General features: G+C 41.3%; 1 protein-coding gene across 4 annotated transcripts in view; it reads right to left on the bottom strand.

The window, feature by feature from the left end:
* POGZ (pogo transposable element derived with ZNF domain) overlaps nt 1-13,560 on the bottom strand; it is a 38,946-nt gene extending 25,386 nt beyond the window's left edge. For 3 of the 4 annotated variants that reach the window (XM_068921919.1, XM_068921920.1, XM_068921921.1), the window contains exons 1-2: nt 13,154-13,560; nt 2,260-2,384 (exon numbers count right to left, since the gene is read on the bottom strand). In XM_068921919.1, coding sequence (XP_068778020.1) covers nt 2,260-2,383 — 124 coding nt within the window. In that variant the 5' untranslated portion in view covers nt 2,384; nt 13,154-13,560. Of the gene's footprint in view, nt 1-2,259; nt 2,385-2,483; nt 3,106-13,153 lie in introns of those variants that run through there. The other variant, XM_009667544.2, reaches the window with a different exon arrangement.
* Between the last annotated feature and the right edge of the window lie 704 nt (nt 13,561-14,264).

The following is a 14,264-nucleotide window of genomic DNA, read 5'->3' as shown; positions in this document are numbered from 1 at the left end:
AGTAATACGTAAGGACACTGGATTTAATCTTGAACAGAAAGAAACCAACTGCTGCTCCCCATAATCCCTACAAGTTTTTGCAGGACTCCCGTCCAAATACTGACCTCACACCTTCCTGTTCAGCTTGTGAAAAAAATCACATGCTCGCAGCACAGGATAGGGTGACTACAAGTGAGCCTCACGTTTCCCTTCTGCACCCCAAAGCATTCTAAATACTGAAGGTTTTTCTGCTTACTACTGTTGCTCACAAATAGCATTGCTCACTAGTGACTTAGCACTGTCACTGTTTTGAACCCTACTACTACTGACTGACATGGCTGTACGGAGATTACCTCCTATGGATGCATGGGCAACAACTGGCAGAGGGACAGAAATGGGCTGCAGACTCACTGAAACTGCCAGAAAGGAATTGCATAATCATATTTAGAGAAAGATGGAGAGAGCGCACAATTCGTTTGTAGAGACACCATAACAGCCTGCTGCTTGGCTATAGGCCATACGATCACACTAAGTAAAATTTTTAGCTTCAGACAATAGCCCATAGCCACATCCAGCTTCCTTAAGCCTGTATTTTATACAAACAGCCCAAGCAAGACAAGCTATTCAACTAACTCAAAGACCATTGTCAGTTTTCTGCCTATTCAAACTCATCTACGAGTCAATCTCTTTCTCCTTACTAATATCCTTCTACCTTGGCATGTCTACTAATTTATCAAAGCAAACTCCTCCTTAAAATCTTTTTCTGGTAGGAAGAGCAAGAGGAAGCACATGGCAACAGCAAAGGCATATCCTTCCCTAAACAGAAACAGTCAAATTCTGCTCGTATCCAATTATCAACTAGCTTTTTAAAGCCCCAGATGTTGAATACTTCCACAAATACCGTTTGTTTACCACAAGACATGCAGAACAGCTACTGCTAAAAAAGCTAAAAACACTGACTACCAAGAATGCTTCCGGAGCACTTCATGCAAGGATCGACAGTTAGGATCGCTGCTGACAGAAATGCAAGAGAGAAACTGAGTCACTAGTGTTATCCCTGGGCCTACAACAAGATACAGCCCCTTCTCTGTTCCAGATATTAAGCTGATGCTTTACTTGACCTTGACCAAAGAAAAAGCAATTCAAATGGCTAAACAAAAGCCTAATTTATTAAACATGCCAGTCTACTTCACCCACACACGTAACTAGGATAAGAACTGTTTTTTCCAAACACCAGACTCAAGTACTTGGGAAGAATCAAAGGGATAGTGAATAAAATTCCTTCTGATTATAGTGATCCTTCATTTACTCCTGAATTTTAAATGGTCATTCTGAAGTTTTGATTTGTATAACACAGGTATATGCCCAATGGCCTGACTCATTGGGTTGATACCAACTGAAACTAACAGTCAGAAAATACCATTTTTATGTCCTTATTAGTTAGGGGTTCCATTACACACTGAATGATTAAATATTATCTGAAAACCAAAAAACCTCCAATTTATAAATTATTTCCTTTTATGAATCCAAATTTCTCATAAAAAAGCTTGTGAATAAGATATGCAGATCTACACATTAAATACTAACTCTGAACATCAAAATTCTTTCCACTTGCAGAAAATGGTCAAAAATATCAACTAAAACTCATTACTTCTTTAACATATGATTTGGTGTAACAATAAACTAGTTGTAATCTCACTAGCTTGACTACGTAAACTAGAGTTAGGGGAAATACAATTCATCATTAAATACCTGACTTCCTCCTTCATTTCAAAACTGCTGGAAGAATCAAACTGTTCATCACCACTGAACATCAATACATATTAAAGCACTTGTAAAACAAAAAGCACTACACTTTTTCTTTTATGTGTATTATAAATTCTGTATTTTTAAGGAACTACTACTTTGGCTGTATAACATAAGTACCTGTTAACCAAAGATTCCTCCTCATTTCTTAATAGGACGCCCTTTCTAACACCTATGAAAATCTTACTTCTCATGTACAGAGAAAGAACTCCTTTTCCCACCTCTCAGGCTACTTGTTAGCAGGACAGCTAGCCCACTGCGGTATCACCATGTCAGCTCTACTCAGCACACACAAAAGCTCTGTTCACAAATACAGAGATCAAAATTTGTTAAATTAGTCATTAACAGGGTTTTTTGTTTGTTTGTTTGTTTCAAATAAAATTACTTACTGGTTAGGATATAAGCCATCACTGCAGTTTCCCTTAAATATAACACCCATAACTTGAATAATTCTAAACTAAAATAGTTAATTACCTGTAGCAGTTTTATCAACCGAATTATAATCCTCAACAACAGAATCTTCAATCACATCACTGATTTTCTGCCATGGTTCCAGCTCCTCCTCCTCACATTCCATAAAAAGGTCTGTATCCGCCATCCTGTAAAGGGAAAAGGAAAACTTTTATTGGAAAAAACTGTGCTTTGTCAGGCAGCAAAACTCTCGTTATATAAATAATTCTAATGCTAGTACTACTTACAATGTTTGTATTTCCCAATATTCCAAAGAACAAATTTGAGCTGTGTATTTTCCAGTTCCTGTCTATTCCTCAGGTTATAGAGCTGAATCCACATTCTACTTTGATCAGTTGCGTTTCCTTTTCAGAAAGGGATCTAAGTTCCCTCCTGCAAACCCTTGTTTTCACCTTAAAATGTCAGTCTTTGTGCCTCTCGTAAAGCCAAACCTGACAGCCTGAAATCAGAAGTCACTGCCCCCAAACCCATTACCTTTAAATAAACAAATAAATAAATAAATAAAATCAGGCTGAAAGAAGGGAGAATCATGCTTTTGCTCCAGCTTTGGTTTGGAATATTCTAGGCCAATTACTGCCAACATGCATATGACAGAGATTGAAAATTCAAGCTTAGATGAGTAAAAAATGTGCACGCAAACGTGTGGGCAGTTCTTGGCTAAGCTCAGACTCCTCCTCCAACCAAACTTGCATATATTTCACCTCCTGAATGTTTCTACAGCCCTGTCTCAACAAACAATTTTCACTAGTGTCAAGTGTCCTACAGGACACGTCTTCTCAGAACATAAGAGAATTATCAGAGGTCTCCAAAAAGCTGCTTTCATCAATATTACTGATATCTAATCAATATACACGCATTTCCGATTGCACTTGGACAACTTTTAAGCCATCAAGCCAAGTAAACTGAAAGAAGCTTTCTTACAGAACTAGTTTTGTACTGTTTCATTTAAACAGGATTTGACTGTTTCTGAACTTCAATTCTAAATGAAGCTTATGCAAAATTTTAATTCTGCTTAATAATACACTTAGGAGTCTTTAACCAACACCAGTAGTTCCAAAAGCTCAACTGCTTTTTTAAAGAAACTAGGGATTATAATAAGACACCACAAAACCTGAATTTCCTCATTTCCCATACGGGTTATAGCAAAAAGAGAATCATTCTTTCCAACTACTATAGAATCACTAGAAAGGACTGAGAACTGAACAAGTTCTGTATTCTAAGTGAATGGGAATTAACACGTCTAGGAGGGATTTTGCTCTTCTTGATCACATTTTGGTGGCAGAAAAGACTGTTATAGGATTGCATTTTGTCATCTCTACTACCATTTGACAGCCATAAAATCTGATAAGAAATGTTCTGAGACAAACTGGCCAAAATAAACAGCTCATAATAAAGGACAAGCAATAAAATAATCCAACTCATTTTCAGACAATCTGTGTTTTCAATAGCCACATAAAACAGTGCTGACCAGAAGGCTTAAACACAGAACAACATTAAACTCCTGAAAAATTTAAAGACAAATAGTTTTAAAATATAAACTGGATTAAATAATCACAGAGCAATTAAATTAGAAGTATTATATCATTAAGCTGTGTCCACCCTTCTTATGCTAACACAATTATAATTCTGGGTAAACAAAAGCAGAGCCTGCTATAAACATCAGTTTGTAAACTAGTCTAAAGCTGGATTTATAAGAGTAGCTGCTAAGACTGCGTGCTACCACTTTGTGCAAATGCAGTCTTCAATTTCCATTTGTCTGTTGTGCCACAATACCTGTAAAACACAAAGCCATGCTCATCATGAATTTCTTGCAATCCAACATAAGCAAAAAAAAAAACAAAAAAACCCCTGACAAATAGTGATCTAAGGTTACTGCCTTAGCCAAGAAAGTTTAAAAACAATAAGAATCCTAAGCATTTGTTACCATTTGCAAAATCCAAAATTGCTAGTAACTTTTAAAGCAACCATATACAGTTCTTTGTGCTCCCTTCAGAAAGGAACACTCTTACACTGCCATTTTTCTGTGCTTTGTTTGGCTAAAAAGGATTTGCAGAACTTACATTGTTATGCTGTAGTAGCATTATGATATTTTATCAATACTCATTTCAGGTTTATGCTTGATTATACTAACACACATAATTCTCACTTTCCATTATAATTTTGAAACAAATATTTGTTTTAAGAATAATATAAAGAATGTTATTTAAAGGAAGCCCATCATGCCACTTATGTTCAATAGCTGACCTTCTGTTCCCCAATTCCTTCCACATTCATATCAATAAAATAGTAAAAGGTCATTCATCTCATTCTGCATGCAGCTCTGAATGACTAGTACTGCAATTACTTCTATGAACTATTAAAATACAAAGCAGCAGTTCTTTTTACTAAACTGGTTTGCATCTATTCGCATACTACCAATCTGAAACAAATAATATAAATACAAAAAATTGAGGCGTAGGGATAGCTATATTTACTGTCTAATTTAAGATTCTGCCTTGAAAACATTTATGTACAATTTCACTTGTGATCTCTATGGACCTGGATTTACCCTTCCTTTCTGCAGGCCTTGGGGGTGAGGGAGGTGAGGCCCAACCCAACTACCAAATAACTGCTATTATCAAAAACAGCTCTTTTACTTCTTTCTTTTTTTTGGACCTGAACAGTTTGCTCAAATTGAGGGTACTTGGGGGCTCCTTCAGCTAGCAGGAGAAACTCTTGGTAGAGAAACACCTCTGGTGCAGTCCTATTAATTTACAAGGAAAGTATATAGAATCTTGTTTCTCTGAACACGGGTGCAACAAAGATGATTTCTTTACTCGGCTCCAAGTCCTCTTCAGTCAACTTTTAACTCCAAAAAGCACTCTTTTGCAGGGTTTTTAGATGACCATCCTTCTTCCAGCTGTCTCCCTAGCTCTCTGCTCTTCTATTCTATCGAGGGGTGCAGGCACATCTCTATGGCTGTCTTCACTTTGCTCTTATCACCCTTTTGCAGCTTTCATTATGAGTTGAGAAAAAACCTTTAAGTGATGCGCAGGCCAGTAACAGCTCCAGCTCGTCATGTTGGCCTGTGGCATCCACTGAGTTATCAGCAAACAAAGGGACATTTAATGGTTCCTCATTTTAAATGAGGAGAATATGCTTTCTATGCCATAACACTGCCTCAAGCATAACACTAAGGCAGACACAGACCAAGCAGAGAGTCCAGAAGAGAGCTACAAAAATAATCAGGTCTAGAAAATGTGATCTTCAAGAAAAGATGGAATGACCTGGAGTTGTTTAATCTACAGAAAGAGATTACTGAAGTGTAATAATTATCTTCAGATTCATAAAAGACTGCTGTAAAGTGGAAGGAAATGATCTGTTCTCCACATCTGTGATGGAAACAAGAAATAAAGGGCTCAAATTAAGAGTAGACGATTCCAAGTTAGACATCCAAAAAGCTTCTAGGAATAAAGAACTGCAACAGATTGCCAGGGCAACTGATGAAATTTCTGCCTCTGGATGCCTCTGAAAACAGTCAGAACTGTAAAAAATGGTACACATAATATTGGGGAGGATTAAATGACTTCTTGGGGAGAGTCTTCTGACTCCATTTTTCTACAGTATTGTGTACTACTACAACACAGCATTACTACAACACAGCATTACTACAACACAGCATTACTACAACACAGCATTACTACAACACAGCATTACTACAACACAGCATTACTACAACACAGCATTACTACAACACAGCATTACTACAACACAGCATTACTACAACACAGCATTACTACAACACAGCATTACTACAACACAGCATTACTACAACACAGCAGGGTATACTTAAGTTGTTGCCACTGAGGTTTACACTAGTGAAAACAGTTAAATACTCCTAACAGTTAACTCTCTTCATCTTGCTGAATCTACAAAACATTACTAATAAATATAACAATTAGGCCAAATTATCCCAACTGAACACATCCAAACTCCTGTTCATGAATACTGTATAAAACAATAATTGTTTAAAGGTGAACTTTTCATACAAACATCTGCCTAAAACTGCTCTGTTTAGTAAAGAAAATTCCTTGTCACCAGTAAGGGGGGAAAAATAGCTGACTGATTAAAAAAAAAAAAAAGTTAAGTCTCTTACTTGTCAAACCAAATTATATTGTAATTCTAATATACAATTAATCAAGTGTATTACATTAGGCCTCAATACTCCATTAAAATGGATTAGACCTGTGTTTTCATAAAGCTAAGCAAGAAGCTATGAATGAGAAACCTCCATTATTACTTATATGGAGAAGGAGCACATTTATGAAGTAAATTATTTTCTTGAGGTATGTTACTAATTCTGTTTCTTAAAAATAAAATAAAAATACACTTATATTTTTCACAGTACCCATTCTATACTACCTGAATCCTGAATGCTTCAAATACATTACTAGCTTATTTATTTACATAAAACCTGCAGTATGTTAAAAATGTTATTAACCTCATCTTAAAGGTGGGAAATTGAGTTCAACAAAATTAAGCAACTTGCCCAAGATTCTACTAGAAGTGGGTGGCTTAGTCAGAAATAAGACTCAAGATGCCCAGCCCTCGTTCACTTAATTAACACAAACTCAAACATCTTCCTGTTAAAATTAAACAAACAAATCCAGATGACAGATGATATGACAATAGATTCCAAGAAATAAGGCTCTGAAATATAGGTTCATGCTAGAGATCTGTTTAGCAGGGAAAAGTAAGAATCAAAGAGCCTTATATATTATTTTCTCTGCCTGTTAGCACAAACTTTTTTATAATTACATGACCTTACCAAAAACAATCAAGAACTCTGATCTTGAGAGGATGATCATCAGAACTCACTGGTAACTACATATTCCTGCTTTTCAATAGTCCTCCCTCACAGAAACATCCAGAAAAAAAAAAAAATCTATGTAAAGCTTCTAGGACAAAGCTTCTCTTAGCTGGCAAAAGAATGGTGACACTTACAACAGTAACTGTTTGTCTGGAATCATATTACTTCATGCCAAACAAGTAACAGTGCCTTAATACTATAGTGATGGATAGTCTATAAATAGTTGGGATAACCAACCTGATCTATTAATTAAAGCATGCACATATGGCTATGTAGGAAGGTTAAAACGACAGAGGAAGTCTTTGCACACATTGCAAAAATATATTATTCAACACCTCATAATTATTCAAGAGACAAAGACAAAATGCTAAAGAGACTGTAGTTACAAGCTTCTTTTGACACTAACTTACATTATGCACATAGCATTTCATCTGTTCATATCAACTGAACTAAGAAAATGTCTTCTCTCTTCTATAATGTAACAGCTTTGTTTTTCAAAGCTTTGATCTTGAATATTTTTGTATGTAAGAAGCCTTTGCTCAATAAAATGATTAATCCCAATGGTAAATACTCTACATTTAGCTTTTCAGCACATAGTTGGCAGATGCTTGGTTGAAAATATGGATGCCAAAAAATTCAGAAAAAAATTACAAAGCATTCTAGACATACTGCAAGAAATAAAGCCTTTCAATTTGAAAGGTGTTTTCTTCCTCCTCTAGCTAGAAAATGGGAAAAGACCTTCAAGGAGTGAGCCAATATATTTTAACTATAAACAGATAACTGGCACAACTGCAAGATAGAGAGCCTTTATTTTTTGTCAGCTGATGTGGTTCATGCTCATTGTTACACATAGAGGGAAAAAAAGTTAACAGTCATTAAACTGTATTAAAAGGTTGGCCATTTGATTACACGTTTTGATCATGTTCTGATCAAAGTGATTACCATTAGTGGGAGAAATTCAATAATAAAGCAGCTAGAAAGGATAAAACATTTTACTCTGGTTAAAACATCACTGGTACTTTCAATCTTCAAAAACATCTCAATAAACAAAATACATATTTATTCCAAGTTCTCCATCTAAATGAGGTGGCAAGCAAAGGACTCAGTTTTCACAATACAAATTTTAACTCAGTAAATTCACTGACTTACAGCGATATAACTGGAGAGAATCAGGTCCCAAATGTTTTCTATTATCTAAAGCACCTGTGGATAGCAGGTTTTACATGACAGCTGCAGAATAAGGCAGCTGTGCCTCACTGAAGTGATCTCTGAAAGATGTGTGGTTATATATTTACGATTTCATTCACAGCTTGATATTATTTGACACAAAGCAAACAAGTTATGACATACATTTGCTGTGTGTGCTTATATCTACACACACTTCTTTTTAAAAAGGACTTCAGATTAATGAGTCGTTCACGGTGTTCTTCAGAATTCACATGATGGGATGTGCTATTCTTGCTGTTTAAGCTTCACTTTCTAAGGCTTTTAATTAAAAAAATATAAATAAATCAGTACTTGTCAGGGCACTGCTGGTGGCCCAATTTCTGCCTACTGGGTGAAATCATCTGCAACACAATCAGTCTTAAGGATGTAATAGCAGGTCATAAATAAGTATGTACTCCATTATGCAGGTGACTTGACAAACAAAAAGATGAATTTTGTTTAAAGACAGAATAAACAGGAGGGATAGAGACTATTATCCCAGAATTTCACAACCTTCTTCCTACCACACCAATGTTACCTGCAGAGGTATGAATATAGCCACTTCACTAATAGAAAAAACAGAAGGAATAATCTAAGGGTCTTGCTCAGATCAAATACAAAAAGTTTTATCAGAGCTACCTCTTAACAACTACCTCTAGCTCCCTAGTCTAGACTTCAGGTAGTTATATTGCCTTTTTATAGATAGGTATGAACCCAAGATGCAAAAACATTTGTACTCTATCACACACTAACCAGGCTGCAAATTAAGTCATTCTAATCAACAGATACCACCAATCCGTCACAAATCCTAATTTAAATCAAAGCTTTATTCACAAATACAGCTTCAAAAAAAGAATACACATCTTCATGTGAATTTACAATGTAAAAACAAGAGAACGTACAGTGAGAATCAATCTAAGTACTAGCACGTCACATTAACATGATAGTAGTTTTTTTTAAAAGACAAAAGTCCCAATTGACTTCATGGGAAACCCACTCACAGTTGACTATTAGTCATGAAGAACTAAATGAAAGTTGAAGAAATAAAGGTAGGCCAGGAACATGGTTTATGAACTCTAACTTTAAAGATGGGACTTACATTTCCAAAAGTCTATAGCTGACTAATTTCAATTTTAAGACCAGGGTAACTCCCAGAAGTACCCATGCAAAGCTTCCACTAAAGTCAATGGACCTTAATCACCAATGCTTTATATCAATTTTGAACAGAGTTGGCACAAAGAAGCCAGAGAACAAAATACAAGTCCCTGCAATATAGAGGCATAGGGAATCTTTGCAACAGCTCCTAGACAGAAAATATTGTGGGTTGGGGATTACAGGGGAAGGGGGAAATATACCCAACACAAACTGCATCCTGCTGACTCCTTTCAAACACAGAAAATGTAGCTGCCCTATGCTGCAATAAGAAGGCAGAAATAAGTTGTGCACTACCTGTTTTCCCAATCCATAGCCTAGATTAGCTATTGACGATTTCATTGTAGCATGGTCATAACGCTATCAAGATATCAACCCTTTTCCCAAAATTTGCTAAGGAAAAAAAAAATCAGTGTGAAAAATCTGTATTAAAAAGTAACCCTTAACTGACCCTTCAATTTTCTTGCCCACTTACTAGAAATCATCCCCCATTCCCTCCCTCCAGGGAGGAAATCCCCAAGGATAGTCCAGAAAAGAAAACTTAAAAAATAAAATTGAGATCTCTTTAAAAAAGACACACAAACAAGCTTAAGGAGATGTTTCATTGTACTCTTTAAGACAGAAATTAATACATAAATCATCTTCTCTTGTCCAAATTCTCCTTCAGAACGTCAACTTCTCTCTATTATGTCTTACTTTTATGAATGTGCAAGCTCAACTGAACTGCTGTCTTGTTTCTTATTTTTTCACTTAGTTTTGATTATATGCACTTAAAGGCAAGGCAGGTATCTTAACTTTTTAAGAACTAAAAAGCCTAATGAGGTTTTGTTAAATGTGAATGCAAATTAATCCTATGATGAAGGCTTCTGCTGTCAAGACATGCTGCAGTCCCTTCTTTGAAAAAAGGATAATGCTCTTCCGTGGCTGTAATGACTAACTGGTACAGTTTAAAACTGATAAAAATCTAACTGATGAAAATACATATTGGATGATGATTTCATTATTGTTTATATGGCTATTCATCATCAGCAACATCTCTGATAGAAGAGGGTAGGTAAAAAGAACTATGCAAGTTGAATGCCAGAATTGAACAGTTATATCCTTCAGGCGACGGTAAATTTATTTTTGTTGACTGATGTGGTTGACTTGACTTTGCTGGCTACTGAAATTATTTTAAAAGGCTTATTAAACTTTCTATGAATACTATCATCTTAAGTCTTATATGTCTTATTAAAGGCTTTGAAGTGTGCAATGCCTACTAATTAAAATGTATTATTATTACACACCCAATTATCATGATTATTATCTACCTTCATGTTTGAATTGCAGAACAATAAAAATGTACTGCTTTCCGATATTTGCCTCTGCAGACTGGCTTAACACTTTGGCACCTTTTGTGACCCTAGGACTACCCATAAGCTGCAAGCCTGTGCTTCTAGAGTCCAAGAGCATGCCTATAGCTATGTTTGTGCAACTGGCTCTTTTGTGAGTAGACACTATACAGCACTCTACTAATTTCAATCTGGACACAGGCTCTACTTGCATGAAGACAGTTGTACCTTCTGTGACAGTATCTAAGCAGCTGTGGGGATCACGCATACTAACAATGTAACCATATATAACCATAAACACAAGACCAACCACAAGTAACACTTGCAGAACCCTACCCGCAGCTAGAGCTTAAAGTAGCAAGGCAGAGGAAGTTCTTTGGGTGGGAAGATCCACTGGACAATTTTACCTATGTTAATAATCCACTGGACAATTTTACGTATGTTAATAATTCTACAATAGAAAAAAAGATGCGCATACAGTAAGCTAGACCTTACATTCAAAGATAAAATTTAACATCTGACAACCTCAAACTACTATACTGTATACACTGAGATCTAGGAAAGAGAGGATGCAATTTGTATATCCTTGCAAAGTATTTCCTAAAAGAAGCAACAGATTCCCCTTCCTCTACCCCCCACTTCCAATCACTCACTTGTGCCCCATTTGGCATGTCTTGGTGACAGCTGCAACTGCTGCCAAGTTAATAAAAATAAAGCTGTGTGTGTTGTCATGTGTTGCATGTTTTCTGCAAGGGTTTTGGGCAGCAGAATTCATGCCTCTCCCACATCTCCACACGTTTTATGTCACAGCATAGACAAGGGGAAGAAGAAAGGATGGCCTAATAGCAGCAGTCTAGGTTTCCCACATACTAGGGAGAGCAGTAGCATGGTAAGGACCAGGTAAAAGGAAGCAAATGCATTGAGCAGTAGCATGGTAAGGACCAGGTAAAAGGAAGCAAATGCATTGATGATACCAAACATCTAATTTTTAATACCTGTAGCCTGAGGAATCAGCTATGGGGTGTTTCCATACAGTCTTTCAGTGGACCAAATCTTTTGAGAAATGCAGGAGCCCACTAAACTGACTCCCCGACCCGGCACACCAAACTGTGTTACTATAGCCTAGCAAGAGGCCAGGCAAGCAGGTAGATCAAGGCATGCTGCTGACCAGGGAAAAAGTGCTGGCCAAGGGCAGCAAGGAATCCAAGATTTCAAGTACAGCAAGCAAGTACAGTACAAGGACCTGCAGCCTAACGCCAAACAAAAACAAAAAACAAACCTCCCCCTCTTTACATACTTAGAAGCTGATGTGCTTGGGAAGAGCCTTTTCCACTGGACACTGGGGACAAGGTGAAGAAGTAACTAACAGTCTAAAGAAGGCATGCTTGTGGGAAGGGGGGGAGGGGTCCAACACTGATGTGGTGGCACCTGTCTTGTCCTGAGGACAGGAAAGATGACACTGAAGGCACAGGTGAGCAACAAGTCAAGCAGTTCCTGTTCCTGAGCGGTCAGCTCCTGCGGAGAGGGTTATTAGGCAGGCAAACCCAGATCCCCTCAGCCAGGAAGGTAATGGAGCGGTGGAGAACAGGCAGGCCAAAAAGGGGTTCTCTCACCCTCCAGAGTAGACAGAGACTATCCTCACTGCTAACTTCCCTTAAGAAAGGCAGAAAGGACATTTATCCACAGGAAGAAAGCAAAACCCGTCCTCAGTTTATTGTGGCTGCTAAGAAAGAGAGAGAAAAATAATCCCTGTGCCCAACATGGCCGCCCACCCAGCACCAGCCGCGGGAAAGGTGGGGGGGGAGGTAAGATAGGGAGGATGCAGCCGTCCCCTCCCCCGGCGGGGGGGGGAGTGGGGGCCCTGTGTGAGCCGGGAAAAGGCACCGCTCGGCGCCGAGGTGTTTTGTTTGCGCGGTGGGGGGGGGGGGGGGAGCGCGAAGGGGAGGGGGGGAAGCGGAGGGAGCCACCAAGGCCGCTTCACCGCCTCCCCCCCTCCAGGAGGGTGCGGGGAGGGGTGCGCGGATCACTCCGCCTCCCCCAGCCCGGGCGGGCGAGCGGCGGCATTCCGCCGCCCAGCGGGAGCCGCGGCGGCTCCTCCCCCTCCTCCGCCTCGGCAGCCCCGAGCCCTCCCTCCCGCCGCCGCGGCGCTCGCGCTCCCTCCTCCCCGCCGCCAGCGTCTCGCGGCCGCTTTGTGTACGGCGCGCTGGCCCCGCCGCCGCCGCCCCCCCAGCAGCTCCCCCCTCCCCCAGACCCGGGCGGTTCGAACCGGTTCCAACGGTCACCGACCGCCACCCGCGCGGCCCCCTGCCCTCCTCCCGCCGCCCTCCCGCCCCCACATAACGGACTGGCGCCAACTCACCTTCCTCGCTCGCTCCCTCTTTCTGCCGCCGCCGCCTCCTCCGCCGAGGCTGCTCGCACACGCTCTTAAAGTGACACACACACGCCCCCCCGCACGGCGCCGCTTTCAGGGCGAAGCGAGAGGCAGGGGAGGGCAGGTGGCATGAGCTCCCCAACCCCCCCTCCCCGCGGGAACCTCTATTGTGATGATGCTGAGGAGGATTATTAATTTCTCTCTTCTATATATATTTTTTTTTTCGCGAAGGGGGCGACTCCCCGCTTTTCTCCCCCCCCCGCTCTGTCAGAAGGAAAAAAAAAGAGCCCTGCGGGCTGATACACACAAGAAGGCACCCACAGACACACACACACACACACATACACACACATACACACACACACAAAAAAAGGGGACCTGGCCGGCGGAGGGATACGGTGACGTCATTTCCTCCTGGGCCCCGGGGCGGCGGGCGGATTGGCGCGCGGCGGGATGACGTCACCGGGAGGCCGGCGCACCCTAGCCTGCCCCTGGCCAAGTTTGCGTGAGGCGCAAAGGCGGCGGGGCGGGCTCGGCTCCCCCTCCCCTCCCTCCCCTCCCTCCCCTCCCTCCCCGCCCCGCCCCGCCCCGCCCCGCCGGCGGCCGCCGCTGCCCCTGCGCCCCCGCGCCCCCGCCCCCGGGGAGCCGCCGCCGCCGCCGCCGCCGCCGCCGCGCGGGGCGCCTCGGGGCCCGGGCTTCCCCCGCGCCGAGGCCTTGCCCCGAGGCCCGCGTGGCGCGCCCTGCCCCGCCGGCGACGCCTGGCCTCCGTGCTGCCGGGCGGGCGCCCGCGGCGGGGCTGCCTGCGGCGGCCCCCAGGCCTGGCCGGCGCCCCCGGCGCCCGACCGCCTCCCGGGGCCGCCGCCGGAGCCTGGGGAGCTCAGCTGCGTGTAGGCAGGCTCCGGGGCAGGTGCCCTCGCGGGCCCTCAGGCCCTCGCGCCTTCCTTGGCTGCGCTCAGCCCCGCTGCGGTTGCTGGCCTTCAGCTAGCCCGATGGTGACGGCTCGCCGTAGGCGCAGCGACAACCAGGTGGTTCATGTTATGATTAGGACTGAAAGTTACAATGCAGAGTTTTATTTTGGTGGTTTTGGTGTGGCCAAGAG

Source organism: Struthio camelus, chromosome 30, assembly GCF_040807025.1.
Source record: "Struthio camelus isolate bStrCam1 chromosome 30, bStrCam1.hap1, whole genome shotgun sequence".
NCBI lineage: Eukaryota > Metazoa > Chordata > Aves > Struthioniformes > Struthionidae > Struthio > Struthio camelus.
Note: the sequence above shows the minus strand (reverse complement) of the source record. Positions and strands in the feature narration are given on the sequence as shown.